General features: G+C 36.5%; 2 protein-coding genes and 1 non-coding gene across 10 annotated transcripts in view; 1 reads left to right on the forward strand and 2 right to left on the reverse strand.

Annotated features, from left to right (window-relative positions):
- The window catches only part of Hbp1 (HMG-box transcription factor 1), a 34,553-nt gene extending 23,671 nt beyond the window's left edge, over positions 1-10,882 (forward strand). For both annotated transcript variants that reach the window (XM_020156085.2, XM_020156086.2), the window contains exons 9-11: positions 4,779-5,096; positions 8,706-8,847; positions 9,788-10,882. In XM_020156085.2, coding sequence (XP_020011674.2) covers positions 4,779-5,096; positions 8,706-8,847; positions 9,788-9,805 — 478 coding nt within the window. In that variant the 3' untranslated portion in view covers positions 9,806-10,882. The remainder of the gene's footprint in view (positions 1-4,778; positions 5,097-8,705; positions 8,848-9,787) is intronic.
- Cog5 (component of oligomeric golgi complex 5) overlaps positions 614-16,332 on the reverse strand; it is a 330,870-nt gene continuing 315,151 nt past the window's right edge. For all 7 annotated transcript variants that reach the window (XM_074064981.1, XM_020156084.2, XM_074064980.1 and 4 more), the window contains one exon: positions 614-11,860. In XM_074064981.1, the coding sequence (XP_073921082.1) occupies positions 11,822-11,860 (39 nt within the window). In that variant the 3' untranslated portion in view covers positions 614-11,821. The remainder of the gene's footprint in view (positions 11,861-16,332) is intronic.
- LOC141421151 (small nucleolar RNA SNORA51) lies at positions 8,284-8,412 on the reverse strand. The gene has a single exon (XR_012445823.1). It is a non-coding gene; the product is annotated as a small nucleolar RNA SNORA51 (small nucleolar RNA).

Here is a 16,332-nt window from a genome sequence, read left to right on the forward strand (position 1 = left end):
TCTACTGCTTGAGCCATACCCCCACCCCCATTTCCATCAATTTAATGTAAAGTTAATATATATTATAAGGATAAGTGAGACTATTATTTAAAAAGCAACTAGTATAGGGCCTGACATAGGCCATTTGCTCAGTAAGTGCCTATAAGAATGGAATCTTAACTAAATGCTGTTTCATTCCCTTGTATGTTCTTCTTTGAAAGAGGAGACAAAATTTTAATGAGTGACTTAGGTGTTCTTAGGATGTAGATTAGTGATAACGCTTGTGTTTTGGTGAAAATGTAACCAGATAGAAAAGTTTGGGGAGATAACTTGGTTTTATCTTACAAAGGTGAATATCAAGAATTCAATCCCTCATCATATATATCCCAGAGAAGTAAGTTCTTAAAAAGATATGTACAAGGAGAAGTATAAATAATTACATAGCTGTATCATTCATGATAGCAAAAATGTGGAAATAATGCCAATAGCAATTAATTGGATTTTATCAAATAAATTATTCAGTCATACAGTGGGATTCTTTTCATCAGTGGAAAATGAGTGAATCTTAGCTACATTATTTTAAAACATAGATTGAAAAAACATGTTTAGTACAAATTAACTCAAACATACACAGTATGATTCAGTTTTTTTTTTAATGGAATCATGTTCTTCAGAAAAAAATCTAATAAAATCACAAATATAGTGACATACAACTTAAACAATACATTTATAATTATGTCGGGGGCACCCCCATGCTCAGTGATTTGCTAGGAGGACTCAGGAGACTCATGCTGTGATTTATCATGGCAAAAGGATACAAAACAAAATCAGAAAAGGGAAAACACGTGGGTTGAAATCTGGGAGAAGTCAGGCTTCCAGGGGTCCTTTCCCAGTAGAGTCACACAGGGTAGCTCAGTTCCCTCAGCAGTGAGTTGTGAGAACATGTAGGAAACTTTTTCTAGCAAGGAAAGTTTGTTAGACATTTAGGACCCAGGATTTCTATTGAGAATTGGTCATATAGGCTGCCTGTGCCTGGCAGGTACCAAAATTTGAACATTCAAGAGGAAATCAATGTTCATAGTTGAGGCACAACAAGCCACTCTTAATGAGTTGTTGAAATGATGTGAACTCTTGTGAATTCCAGGTTATGGATGCCAGTTAAGGGCCAACCTTGTAAGTAGACTTTTGAAAGGGTAGCAATCAGACCTGTTAGATTATCTTTTTACACAAACATTGCTACATTAATATAATTTAACATATTTAATGAACACATTACCATATTTAGTGCTACTATATTATTTGTGATCAGTGTTATATTTTCATAATAAAATATTGAGAAAGGGAATGATACACCGTTCAAGAAACTGGTTATCTGGTGGCAAATGTGCAGTGTGAGTGATACTCTCTCTTAATTTGAATTATGGGTTCACTGGTATTTATTTTTATGCTTCAGACATTATATGTTACGACATTTTTAAATAGATCAAGTATTGTAGAGTGCACAACTTTGTTTTCTAAAGCAAAAAAGGAAAGTTTGGCTGCCTAATTCCTGTTTTCTGAGATGGCAAACATCTTGTTCCTACTGAATAATTTGAAGATGACCTTTACCATTGGTCTCATTTCACTCGCCAATGTTGAGTGATTGCAGTATACAGCAATGCCCTCTTTCCTTGCCCTGCAAAGGAGTGGGAAAGAGCAGCTTCATTCAGGAGAATCCATGAAAAAGTTAAACAGCACAAAGCTATTATTGATGTCTAACATAGTGAGAGCAAGAAGGGAAAGAAAGACTGAAAGAAGAAACAGTCCAAGAGACAACCCTAGAATAATTTCAGATATACTTGGGGATATGGGGCAAGGTTTTGAGTCATGAATTACAAAAAAAGAAAATTTAAGTAGTTTCTAGCTTGGTACAGTCAGAAGTCAACAATGTAATTAGTGAGCTTCTAAAAACAGCTTGAGGCTTTGCCATCTTAGAGAAGAAGCTCCCATATAAGCATATGATTTGAAGAAGCCTGTCAGAAACGCTGAGGATTGAGGCCAACCTTCAAGGCATCAAGCAGGTTTAAAAGTCACTGCTGACCTTGTGAAGATGACATTTCATTCAAGAAATGTGATAATTTAATAACTTACAGAGTACCTATCATATGCCAGGCATTGTACTTATGTTAACTTTGCTTAGTGTTCATTACCCTATTAGGTTATATCTTTATTTTATAGAGACAGATTAGTTGAAGTCTTCTTATCTACTAATGTAGGTTAGGTGAAGTCTTCTTATCTACTAATGTAGGTTACATGTACAGTAACAATAGATAACACTTGTTTGATACTAATAGTTGCCAGCTTGTGCCTTAACTGTTTGGTATTTATTGTTTGTGTGTGTGTGTATGGTACTGGGATTTGAACTCAGGGCCTACACCTTGAGCCATTCCACCAGACATTTTTTTTTGTGTGATGGGGTCTCATGAACTACTTGCCCGGGCTAGATTCAAACTGCAATCCTCCTGATCTCTGCCTCCTGAGTAGCTAGGATTATAGTTGTGAGCCATTGGTATTCAGCTTTGTATTTATTTTTCTTTAGGCAACATAAAGATTAACATAACATGTATGAATCTTTATTTTATAGTTAAGTAAGCCAAGGCATTAATCTCTATTTTACTTAAGTAAACAGAGACTAGATGGTTTCTTTAACTTTCCCAAGGTCATATTGCTAATAAATGGAAGAGGTGGGATGTGAACCCAGTTAATACTTTACATTTTTTAGAACTAATCTTGAAAATGAGCATATTTCTTTACTTTCTGTCTAGTGAAGGAAATGGATTGGTAATGTGTAGAGTGAGTACATGCTGATTGAGAGACAGTGTAGCCTGGTAGGAGCGTGAGCTCCAGAGCTGGACTGCCTGAATTCTAGCTGTGCAGTAGGTTTACTGTGGAAACTTTAGTAAGTGCATTAACTTATCTGTGGCTCTTGTAAACCCCATAAAATGAGGATAATACTGAAAAAAGATTAAATCACTTTATATATGTAACTTGGTTACTAGGCATTACGTTATTGTAGTTTTCCTGCAAGAGTAATGATTAAACAGTGAAGATGGAGAAAGGCATTGTAAGCTTAAGAGGTGGCATGGACAAAAACTTGAGGTGCAAAACAAGGCACATTTGGGTAGTTCAGTGATGCGAATGAATGCTTACATGATGTAGCGTAGCAAAAAAAATTAAGCTGTTTTAAAAGATACTCAATGTCAGTTTTCAATGCTGTAGTTGTATCATAATCCTGAATTCTGTGATTGAATACTTGGAACTGATTTAAGTTGTATCCATAATGGAAATAGATGTTAGATTTGTGCCACTAGATGGTGAAGTTTTCACATTTTCATAATTAAGGTACCATACATCTTTTGGTATTTTAAATTGTAATTAGTGTTCTTCAGTAGAGGCAAAAAATTTTGCATCAGATTCATATATGTGTTCAAGTTTGCTTTTTTCTAAACTTAATAACAATCTTAGGAAAAAAATGGCACAGTATTGATTCCCAGGCATTCATTGTATGGTAATTTTGGAGTCATAGTTTTAAGTACATGTATTTCATGTAATAGTTTTAAGACAAAAGATCTCACGTGGCTGATAATTGGTAGAAGTCATCTTTACTATCTCTAGTAAATGACATGGACCAGCTTAATCCATTCATTTAGCTTCATAATCGCAGATGCTTTGTCTTGAAGCAGATGCTGTTCCTATCATCAACACCAACCTATTTTAATGTAGTATCAGAATTCCTGTTTCGGGAAACGAAGTAGGAGCTGGGTTCAGAGTAAAAGATGAATTAAAAGATTTTCTGTCAAGATAGCAAGTATTGTCAGAAAGAGTTAAACATGAGTTGGAGCAAAAGAATTCTGATTGGTTTATCTTCAAGCTGTGGTCTGTTGCTCTATTTTTCAGCACTATTTTCAGTTAATATTATTATTTGTTTACCTTGAGTTTTAGTCAATGGTAGTTTTCGGTATTGGTTAGGAAAGCTGGGGCTTTGGATACTAAAAGTGTGTCCTTGGGTAAATAATGCTTTACTTCTTTTAGCCTCTTTCTTCACGTAAAAGAGAGGTAATAATACCCTTCAAGCAGGCTTGTTCAGAGAATATGCATAGCTTATTTCCAAGCCTAAGTAAACTGAATTTATAGAACAGAATGTGAACCTTCCTGATAAAGATGGGTTTTTACCTATGAACTAGGTTATACTATAATCCTTGTATGGCTTTTTAGGGAACCCATTCATATAAGACTTTTGTACCTATGCAAATTACCAGATTACTGTGCATTTTAAGTTTCATTAGCAGTATTTAATAGCTTTTGACTGCCCTTATCTAACCTTTTGTCTTGTGAAGTATTTAGTCCTTAGGCCTATAATATGCCTGCCAATCTTTTTTAAAAATTTTCTAGATCTAAGCCAAGAAATCAGGTTGCCAAATTTGTGAAAAAGTGAATCTACAGTAAGAATAGATTTGTGGGATCTAGAGAAGTTACTTGCCATGGATAAAATATGCTGATGATAACAGATTCCTTTATGTGTGTGTGGCAGGGGGTTGGGGTCTTTTACAATTAATAATTTTAGTGTACGTATAAGGTTTTAACTTTAGACTCAAGTATCAATGGCAAAAATGTTAAATTCATGCTTGAAACATTGTATTAGGAAAGATGCACTAAGTTTCCAATCAGATGTTAAGTATTTTTTCTTAAAATCCTGTTTTTTAGAAATTGTATAAACCAGATTTAATTAAACCATGTTAATAGTTTTTTTAATATTCTAGCTATGACTTCACACCTATGGATTCTTCTGCAGTTTATGTGTTAAGCAGTATGGCTCGTCAACGTCGTGCATCTTTGTCTTGTGGAGGACCTGGTGGTCAAGACTTTGCAGGATCTGGATTCAGTAAAAACTGTGGCTCACCTGGATCATCACAGCTCTCTTCTAGTTCTTTGTATGCTAAGGCTGTCAAAAACCACAGCTCAGGGACTGTGAGTGCCACTTCTCCTAATAAGTGCAAAAGACCAATGAATGCCTTCATGCTTTTTGCCAAAAAATACAGAGTTGAATATACTCAGATGTATCCAGGGAAAGATAACAGGTAAACATAATTCTGATTATAATTACTGAGTAACACTTCAATACAGGTCACAGTAATTGGGATAATTTAGTAAACTTACTCTTCAATAGCTTTTATTGAATTCTTCCTATTTTTTTTTTTTAAGGAAGAATTCACTTAGGACCTTACGTGAATTTTTAGGATCATGTGTAATTATTTTACAATACATAGATAATTAGGCTATGTAAATGGTGAAGATCTACCTCATCACTAATAGTAAAAGTCTCTTACCTGTTAAGAGGACACAGTTCTAACATTTGTCATTTCCATGTAACATTTCCTTATGTCAGATCTCAAGAGTGTTTAAGTGAGTCTTGGAATGTGCAGGCATTGGTAGTTTTAGCAAGCTGCCAGATTTGTCAAAAGGCTGAACTTAGAAAGCAGAACCCAGGAATCAAAATGAATTCAAGTCCTTCCTCTGTTTCCTCTACCCCTACCTCATCTCAGAATCCTTTGTCACTCAAGCCAATCACATTGATCATATATTAAAGCTATCTTCCTCCAGTCTTCCTACTTCTCTAAGGATCAGAACTAAGAAAAATCAAGTGATTACATAAAATAATGTTGAATTTAAGTTTTAATGTTTTATGATATTCTAAGTAGTATTTACATTATATATAGAGAAGCTTCTCATTCCGTAAGTATCTGAGAGTTGATGTATATATGTACTTAGACTTCCATTACAAACTGTTACAAATAATACTGCAGTGTATAGCTTTGTTTTAACATCTGCTTATTTCTTGAGAATACAAACTGTAGAAAGACTGAGCAAGTATTAAGGCCTTTCAATACCACTGAAATGTCTGACTCTTGGGTCTTGTCATTTGTGTGACTTTGGCAATTAACCTCTAATCTTCCATTTCTTTATCAATAAAAAAAAAGACTGGATTTTTTTTTTTTTTGGGGGGGGTGTGAATTGGGGTTTGAACTCAGGGCTTCATGCTTGGTAGGTACTCTACCACTTGAGCCACACACTCAGCCCTTTTTTGCTTTAGTTATTTTTCAAGTAGGATCTCACATTTTTGCCTGGGGCAAAAAATCCTACCTATGGCCTCCTGCATAGCTGGTAGGATCACATACACCACCACACCCAACTTAATGAGATGGAACCTTACCTGGGCTGCTCTTGAACTGTGGTCTTCCTCATTGCCACCTGATTCCAGGCATGAGTTACTGTGCCTGGCCTGTAATGTTTTTGTTTTTTTATGACCTTTTTTTCTTTTTTGTGGCATTGGGGTTTGAACTCAGAGCCTTAGGTTTGCTGGGCAGGCACTCTGCCACATGAGCCACTCTGCCAGCCTGTTTTTGTTTTTTTTTTTTTTTTTTTTCATTTGGAAGTCTGCTGCTTTGGTTACTAGTATATAATAATCTCATAGAAAATACTTTCAGAATTTAAAGGCATTTTGGGAATAACTATCACATCTTTCCCTTTTTCTTCCCCAGAGAAAGTGGCCTAGTTGTAGAGGTTTACTGACAAGTGCAGGCCTGCAGTTCTCTTCTGCACATATCTGGTACTTGATTATTGACAAGACCTTTGACTAGAAATAGGATTCATGTCCCTATGCTACATTAATAAGTCCATTTCCCCAGCAGTTAAATGTTACCAGAGATGCTTCCTGGAATTATTTATAACATTGGATAAGTGTAAATTTCATTTTCACTTTATATTTTTTTCTACTTTTTAGGATCTCTGCCTTAGGTTATCTCCTATGTTGCTCATAAATCTTTTTTCTTTGCATTTTAGCATTGCTTCCATGTGATACATCTTAACATTGAGGGATACCAGATATACCTATCTCTAAATTGAATGAGGAAAAATCAGATAATTTTGAACTGGGAGTTTTCTCCTTTCTCTAGTAGAGAAAATGTCTTAATTCAGTGATTTAAAACATTTAGAGACAACCTGTGAGGGAACAGAGACTAAAATGAACAGGTCAGAGGTATAAGCAGTTCATTTATAAGTTGGTGTAAACATCAATCTGTATAACAAATTCACTGCAAAAATGAATGTAAGTGGTATGTATATTTTATAATTGCGAAGAGAGGGAATGCAGATTATGGTCTGCATCATTGTGCCATTTTATCTCCTGTCATGTTTCAACTTAAAAAATGGGATGAATTTGCTTCCCAAGTTACACACAACCACCTCATTCAAAAACATTTCAAACTTTGGAAGACTGAGATAGGGTTTATTAAGAATTTCTTATTGGTTGAACTGGAAAAATAAGTCATCTGTATCAAAAAACTATAAAAATTGGTTTTGAGGAAAGGAAGATAAATGGAGAACAGGAGGATGGAACAGTTCCTACCTGGGGTGGTTGTTCTTAGTTGGGGGCGGGAGGGGTGTAAGAGGGTGAATATAGTGCAAAGACTGTGTACACGTGTATGTAAATGGAGAAATGATACCTGTTGAAACTCTTCCAGGAATTGGGGGAGGAGGTGAATTCAAGTATGGTATATTTGATATATTGTAAGAACTTTTATAAATGCCATAATGTGCCCCCTCCACCCAGCACAATAAATTTAAAAAAAACAGAAAAGAAAAAGGGAGATACAGCAAAGGGAATTGCACTGGTATAGTGAGTAAAAAGACATACACTTACTACACATTTAATGTGTACTTAGCAGGCTTCAAGGGCTATTCTTCTAAGGCACAAATGCCTATCTCTGTCTTCCTTGGCAGTTAGTATAAAATCACTTTGAGGTGCTTTGTGCAGTCACCCCAGGACTTACTCTTGTGTGAGTAAAGCTCTGCATAGAAGGAAAGTTGATTTATGTCTGTGTGTTCTAGGTGAGATACTTCAATAGGTTTGGTAGCAGAGTAACAAGTATAAATAGGAAAATAGTTTCAAATTTGTGTCATGGTGTTCTCTATTAGTTTGACTTCCCGTTTATCCTTTCAGATTAATCCAGTTTCTCAAGTGATAAGTACAAATATAACCTAAAGTTTACTTGGCTTCATCCTAAGAGAACATTTTCATTATGGTTGCATGAATGAAAAAAGACCTTTATTACAACTATTTGATAGGCTGTGGGCACAAAAAGAAAGAATAGCTTTTGATACAAGTTGAATACTTAAGACATCTTTTTAAAACTGATATACAATAGATCCAATAATTAATTTAAACCTTTTCTTTGAAATGTTTGAATTTTTTTTTTTTTCTCTTCCCTATGTCTCCCCATTCACAATACAGATCAGGCACAAGGCCTGGGCTGAGATATATATGGGATAGGTTTACTTTGCCTCCTCTTTCTATACAGTCAGTGTAAGATGAATTTTTTTTCTTAAAAGAAAAATTTAAAAATTTAAGCTTTGGAGAATATCCAGTTTCTCTAGCCATTTTAGGTATCTTTCAACAATTAGGAAAATTGTCACTATTCCAGGAGGCTTTATCACCATCAAGATTATGATAAATGGGCGTATGACTGGAATTTTGCTGGAAATTATTCTGACGGCCTTGACACTTTTTTGTTATGTTGGACAAGATTTTTGTCATTTTAACCTTACATTTCTGGCTGAAGTAGCAGCACTTGACATGAATTTTATGAAAACTCTTTGTCTTCAACATTATGTAAATATTTTTGTTACAGAGCCATAAGTGTGATCCTTGGTGACAGGTGGAAGAAAATGAAGAATGAAGAGAGAAGGATGTACACATTAGAAGCAAAGGCTTTGGCTGAAGAACAAAAACGTTTAAATCCTGACTGTTGGAAAAGGAAAAGAACCAATTCAGTATGTTTCAACAAGTAGTTGTCTAAGCTGATCTTGACTTACTCCATAGATGTGTACTGGCATGTTGGAGCAGTTGTTACAACCTTTAAAAGGCTGTGCTGATGCTCTTTCTTAGCATTGTTACAATTTAAACCTAATGATGTTTTCATAGCATCATATGAGGGAAGACTGCCTTCCTTTTCATGACAAAGTACCATTTACTCATTTTGTATGAAAAGTAGGGGGATTGGTGGAGTGAGTAGCTCAAGAGGGTAGAGTGTCTGAGTTCAAGCCCCAGTATTGCAAAAAAAAAAAAAAACCAATTTAAAAAGAATGTTTATCTAAAACATTGTGAAAGATAATTTTGGAATGTAATATTTCTAGTTGGGCTGTAAGATGGGCATTATTAACCCATTAATATCAGTGTAGGAAATTAATTTTTGGTGGCATGTCTCAGCAGCCTTTCTTTCCTTACCTGATGGGGGCTAGTAAGGATGGTAGTGTGCGGACAGGTTAACTAATATTCATGGGGATTTGTACCATTGGCATAGACTAAAAACTTCAAGAAGAAGAAGAAGAAGAAATAGGCCCAGAAAGGGTGGTAAACAAATTGCACCATAATGATAGTAACTTGGACAGACTTGGTTTTTATATTTTAATTACTAGACTAGCATCTTTTATATGCCCAGTGTTTTTAGAGTAATTTTAAGAAAATTGTCCTTGATAGAACGGGCTCAATTTGAAATACTAAAAAAATGAAGGGAAGATGTCAGTAGTTAATAGCAGCAGGGCATCCTATCCTATGTATTTAATGCCCATTTTTAGTGATACGCAGGTGACATCTGCTTACATTTTTCAAGAATTTCTTTGGAAGTAGTAGTCAGCTCTCAGATGAGAAGTTAGCTGAATTGGAATTTGGAAGTTCTTTAAACATTCACTGAGTTTAATTTTACTTCCACAGGGGTCACAACAACACTGAACCAGAACGCTTATGTTCTTAAGTCTATATTTGCATAAACATGGGCTCCTGATGGAAAGGCTTAAGAAGATCACAGTCTCGCCATCTGTCCTGAATTTGTGTGACCATAAGATACTGATAGCATTGTGTCTTGAAATGATTTAATAATATGAGTGAAGATTTGCTTTCTCCATTAGAGCATTAAGTAAGCTAAAACTATCAACGTTGTAAACCAAATTGCCTTATTTTCCTTCCAAACTTCGTATATGTCTATCAGGTAATATAGGCTTGAAAATTGATATCCTGTGGTGCTAAAGTACAGTAGGAAGAGAGGAGACATGTATACATGTTTTATTTTAAGTTGTACGAAGGGGAATTTAAAAATACGTAACTGCTGTTTATGCATTGGCTCCTTACTGCTTATTAATCTGTATTATATACATGATGGAATGAAGCAGAAGCTGGAAGTTGGCCTTCCATGAGCAACTACCACGTGACCCAGCATCTGTGCCAACACAGGCGTGCCTAGTCCGGCCAGTGCCAAGAGACTACGTAACATGTGGCAGGTGGCAGGTGTCATTGTCCCAGTGAAAAGAGCCATCTGCTGCAGTTACCACAGGTATGTTGAGTGTATGCAGCAGGTGGCAGCATTCATCTATGATTTCCAGTGGAGACATAGCGTGGCCAAGGGAAAGTTAGTTAATAGCATTGGGATAGTCACTGTAATGGTGCTATTAACAGTCAACACCATTATATTTTTAAACCTTGTGTTCTATTATCTCCTCAGCCACATATCTTAAGTATATTTCATCAGCATATCTTTATGGTGGGGGCAGACTTTGCACTTACTGCAGTGCAACACTTGCACTTTACTTTTTCTCCAACTGTCTAAAATTAGAGCAAATACATTGGCAATACAGCTGCTTTTGCTCTGAGCTACAATCATGGCTTTTCATGTAATTTACCAAGTGGTGTTTCTGGTTAGGAATCACAGCTGTAAAACTGATTTTAGTTCATTACACTTCATGATGTTGCCCCTCAATTTTGCACACTATATTCTTGTATATTATTTCAAATAAAATGAAAAAAAAAGTTTTATCACTGACTTCTGATTGATCTTGACTGAATTTCTGAAGTTGTCAGAATAATGGAACAGGAGATGGATGACAAGACTTAGTTTTACAATTAGGAGATTGCTTATGAGATTGTAAAAATTAAAGAATGTTAATAATGGGGCAAGGGCAACAGAAAAATAAGGACTTAGATTATTACTTATAGAGAATCTTTTGTAGAAGAAAAAATTTTGGCTTTGTCCCAAAGCCCCCAGTGTCTTGCTTTCAATAAAATGACAAAGTATAAAGAAACCTTGTTTCATTTAAAGAACATATACCTAAGCTTTGAGATATGCCAGTTGTTACTTAACTTCAATACTGGAATCACTTTGGGGATGTGTATCTTTTAAAACGCCTGGCTTAACTCCCAGATGTGCTAATTATAATTAGTAGGGTGCAACTTGGGCATAGACTTTTTAAAAGCTTCGTGGTGAAGTGAATGTGTAGCCAAATTTGGGAACCACAGGGCTGAACTTTGTGAAGAAGGCAGGTTGAGGAACAGGGCACCTGGATCATATCACCTGAAAAGCAGTGGGGATTTTTTAATGATCAGAAAATCAGTAACATGATAGAAAAGAAATTTTAGTTTGCTGTATAAAAATCTGAAAAGGGAGAAAAAACTTCGATGTCTTTTGCAAGAATCAAGTCAAGTCCATGGACTTTAACAAGTTGTGAATCTATTTTGACATTTTAAAGTAGAAGTGATAAAGAGATAAAGATCAGTAAGAAATACAGGAAAATCAACTACAATCTCAAATACTGGATTGTTAGCTGTCTTTTAGAGTATGTCTTATTAACTGCCAACTTTGAATGGGTTGGAGCCATGTGGAGATTAAAGATTTCACATTCTCACTGAAAAGCAGACATAGCTTTTTGAAGCAACTGAACCATTATGGGATAAACTGGTGCAAATTCTTTGCCTTCTCTACTTCTCACTGATTGAACATAAGCTTCCAGGGCTCCCCTGAAAACCAAAATGAAAAACAATGTCAAAATATTACATAAACAGTTTAGGAGTTACCAATATGAGAAAGTTACAAATAAGTCCATGTCTGGGACTGCTACACCCAGTTGCATAGGCAAGTAACCAAACAGCCTTAAAACATTTATTGGCAGTATTTGGATAGTTACTGCAGTTACTACAGATTGCAAAAACAGCCATTTTTTAATGTGCTCCCATTTCCCTGTCCCTCACTTCCCTGCTGAAGCACGCTGAAAAACCACATACAGCTGGTGCCTGTTCATAGCTCACAAAGGGAGAATGGAGGCCTGTTGGCACACACAGTAACACTGTGGGTATAGGGTATTCCTGATACTTGATGGATTGTGAACAACCCACAACTACAACATTTTGGGCTCTTAATTTTGTCTTTGGCAAGTTATATGATGAGAAGTGTGAACTTAATGTTATATGGTACCCGTAGTTACTTACTCGTGATGATGATATCATGAATTAGATCAGGAGTCAGCAAATGCCTGCAGGCATAGTGCAGCCAGCCCTTTGCCTATTGTTTCCATATTGTTTAGGGCTACTCACCTCACAGTGGCATAATTAATAGTTGAGGCAGAGAACATATAGCCCAGCAATGACTCTTAGAAATGTCTGGCACTTTATGGAAAAAATCTGATAATTCCTAAACCAGATCATCTGCAAACAAGAAGCTAAAAGGAATGGTTCCAGCATCATACTAAGTGGGGAAAAACTGAAACCATTTCCCATAAAGTAAGGAATGAGACAAGGGCGTCCATTCTCTCCACTCTTATTCAACATAATTTTGGAATTCCTAGCTAGAGCAGTAAGACAGGAAGAAGAAATAAAAGGAATCAAGTAGAAAAGGAAGAAATCAAATTATCCCTATTTATTGAAGACATGATCTTAAAAGACCCAAGAAACTCCACCAAAAAACTCCTAGACACCATAAACACTTTCAGTAAAGTAGCAGCATATAAAATCAATACACAAAAAATCAGTAGCTTTTCTATAAACCAACAATGAAGACTTAAGAATTTTGGAAAAGAGCTCCATTTTACAATAGCCTCAAAAATAAAATACCTAGGAATAACCTTAAAGTGAAAGACCTCTAACAAGGAAACCGAAGACAGAAGATTTAGAAAGCTCTCCCATGCTCGGGGTTGGCAGAATTAATATGAAAATGGCTATACTAACAAAAGCAATTTATATGTTTGATGCAATTCCCATAAAAAATCCACTAACATTCCTCACAGTGAAAAATCAACTTTAAGTTCATATGGGTGTACAAAAGACCACGGATAGCCACGGCAATGCTAATAAGCAAAAAGCATTGCTGGAGAAGTCACAATACCTAACTTCAAACTATACTACAGAGCCATAGCAATAAAAACAGCATGGTTTTGGCACAAATACCAATAGAACTGGATAGGAGACCGAGACATAAACCCATGCACCTACAGCCACCTGAATTTTGCCCAAAGCACAATGGAGCCCCTTCAACAAATGTTGCTGGGGAAATTGGGTATCTGCCTGTAAAAAACAAACTAGATCCATGTCTTTCACCCTGTACAAATATAAATTCAAAGCGAATCAAAGGCCTAAATACAAGGCCTGGAACTTTAAAACTACTGCAGGGAAGAGTAGGGAATACACTGGAATTAATAGGAATAGGCAATGATTTCGTAAATAGAACCCCAGACTGAAGAGGCATCCCAGAGAATGGTAGAAAATCTTTGCCAGTTATGCATCTGACAAGGGATTAATAACCAGAATTTACAGGGAGTTCAAAAAACTAAATTCCCAAAGTATCAATGACCTAATGAAGAAATGGGTAAATTTCTCTTTCAAAGAAAAAGCTCTTCAAAAGAGCTTTTTCAAAGGAAGAAGTACAAATGGCCAAAAAACACATTGCTCAACACCCCTGGTCATAAAGGAAATGCAAATCAAAACCACATTAAGGGTCCATCTCACTCCTGTTACAGTGGTATCATCAAGAACACAACAAATGGTGAGGAGGGGGTGGGGATGGGGGTGAGTGTGGTAGGAACCCTCATACACTGCTGGTGGGATTGTAAATTAGTACACATTAGAAAACGGTACGGAGGATCCTCAAAAAAACTAAAAATAGAACTGCCATTCCTTGGCATATATCCAAAGGACTATGAATCAGGTTACAATAAAGACACCTGCACATCCATTTTTATTGCAGTATTCACAATAGCCAAACTATGGAAACAGCCCAGGTGCCTCCAACAATGACTGGATTAAGAAAATGTGGTATTTATATACAATGGAATTTTATTCAGTCATGAAGAATGAAATTTTGTTGTTTATAGGTAAATGGAACTGGAGAATATCATCTTAAGAGAAGTTAGCCAGGTTCTGAAAGCCAAAAGCCACATTTTCACTCATATGTGGAAGAGCCAATACAAATACAAGCATAAGCATATATACATATAAATACATACCGAGCTGTTTTTCAAAAGTGGCACTATTAGAGGAGATTAAGGGAGAGGAAAAGAAGAAAAGAATGATAGAGTGGATAATAATATATCACATCTGTGTAGGAATAAGGTACCACAAAACATACTGAAAACTGTTGAACAATATAGGGTAGAAGGACAAGGGGGAGGAAGAGCAGTGGAGGGCATTAGACTGATTAAAGTACAATATATTTACAAGTAAAATGCCAAGGTAAAATCCCCACTGGACAATGGTCAGTCACTTAAACAATGAAGGACAAGAATGTAGAACATGACCTGAATGTAGAACAGGTTGTGTTGAGGGGAGGTTGCTAGTGGGAGGGGAAGAGAGAATGAAGAGGATAAAGGAGGGTGAATATGGTTGAGGTACTTTCTATACATGTATGAGTATGGCACACTGAAGTTATTTTAAGGGAAATAGGGTAGGATGGAGAATAATGGAGGGGATGTACCAACCCGGGATATAACATGTATATATGGAAATGTCACAACAAAACCCCTGTATAATTATAACTTATATACTAATAAAAATGTTTTTTAAAAAAAGAATGGTTCCATGATTAATTTTTCATTATCAGTCTAGTTAAAGTGCCAGGTAAACAACCTGACTTTTGTCATAATCCTATTTTTTTCTTTAAAATACATAATTCCTTTAAAAATATTTTTTAAATTAAAAAAATTTAATAACTTTTTTCCTCTAAACACTGAAAATATTTACCCTTGGCCAGATGTGTTCCTTGTTTTCCTTTACCTGTGGGGAATACATTTCCTTGGGGTCTGCCCATCTCCTTTTAGAGTGCTCCCCAACACATTCATATGCAAATTTCAAAAAAAAAATTTATTTCCAGCCCTGACCTCCATCCTCATTTTTGTTTTCATCTTTATCACATTTGCTTCTGGGTGTCTCTCAAACTCACCTGTCAAAAACTTAGGGCAGGGCAGGTGAGGGCTGGTAGAGTGGCTCAAGTAGTAGAGCACCTGCCTAGCAAGGTCCAGCATTCAAACTCTAGTACCACCACACAAAACGAAAACAAAAACAAAACCCTTAGGGCAGTATTCTGCCTGCCCTCCAGCATTTCAGCAAAGGGAAGCATCATCTGAAGGTTTAGATCACTCCTGTGCCCAATCAGTTATCAAGTCCTATAAATTTAGCTTACATATTTCCACATCATGTCCCTGCTTTCCCCTTTACTTCAGTTTATGCCCTAAAGATTACTGTCACCTCTGAGGTGCTGCACTAGGAGAGGCTCTCCTCTCTCCCAGTCAGTCTTGCACACTATAGCAAGTGCACTCTTCCTTACCTGAAGTGTAGTACCTTTCACCAGGCCCTCTTCTCGACAGGGCAGGGCCCAAATGACCCAGTAAATACCAGCTCTGTCATCCACCTCTATCTGGCCTTTTCTTTCTTTTTTTTTGTGGTATTGGGGTTTGCACATGCTTGATAGGCAGGAGCTCTGCTGCTTGAGCCATTCCACCAGCCCTGTTTTGTATTGGGTATTTCTGAGATAGGGTCTCCTGAACTGTTTGCCCAGGCTGGCTTCAAACCCAGATTCTCCTGATCTCTGCCTCCTGAGGAGCTAGGATTACAGATATGAGCCTTCACCACCTGGCTCTTCTGGCCCTTTCTGTGCTCCTGTGGCTTTGAGACAGTTTGATGTGGCCTTCAGAGACCCTCAAATCACTAGTTTCCATGAGAAAGAGAAAGAGAGACTAGTAATGTGCAAAGAAACTTCACTCTATTTGTGACTACTAGGCCAATCCCACTGTCCACTCAGCTAGAGGAAAGAATGTTTTTGTTGGTATATTACCCTAAAATAAAAACGTCTCTCCTGAATAAGGTTAGAGGCTGGCAGAGGGCCTATTCATTTTGGGCCATACTGAAAAATCTCATAGTCAAGTTCTCTTAGGCCTTTGTACATTATCTCCCTTATCCTTACAGAGCTCTTTATCTCTTAGGACTCAGCTTGAAATGCTCCCCTT

This window comes from Castor canadensis, chromosome 2, assembly GCF_047511655.1.
Source record: "Castor canadensis chromosome 2, mCasCan1.hap1v2, whole genome shotgun sequence".
Taxonomy (NCBI): domain Eukaryota; kingdom Metazoa; phylum Chordata; class Mammalia; order Rodentia; family Castoridae; genus Castor; species Castor canadensis.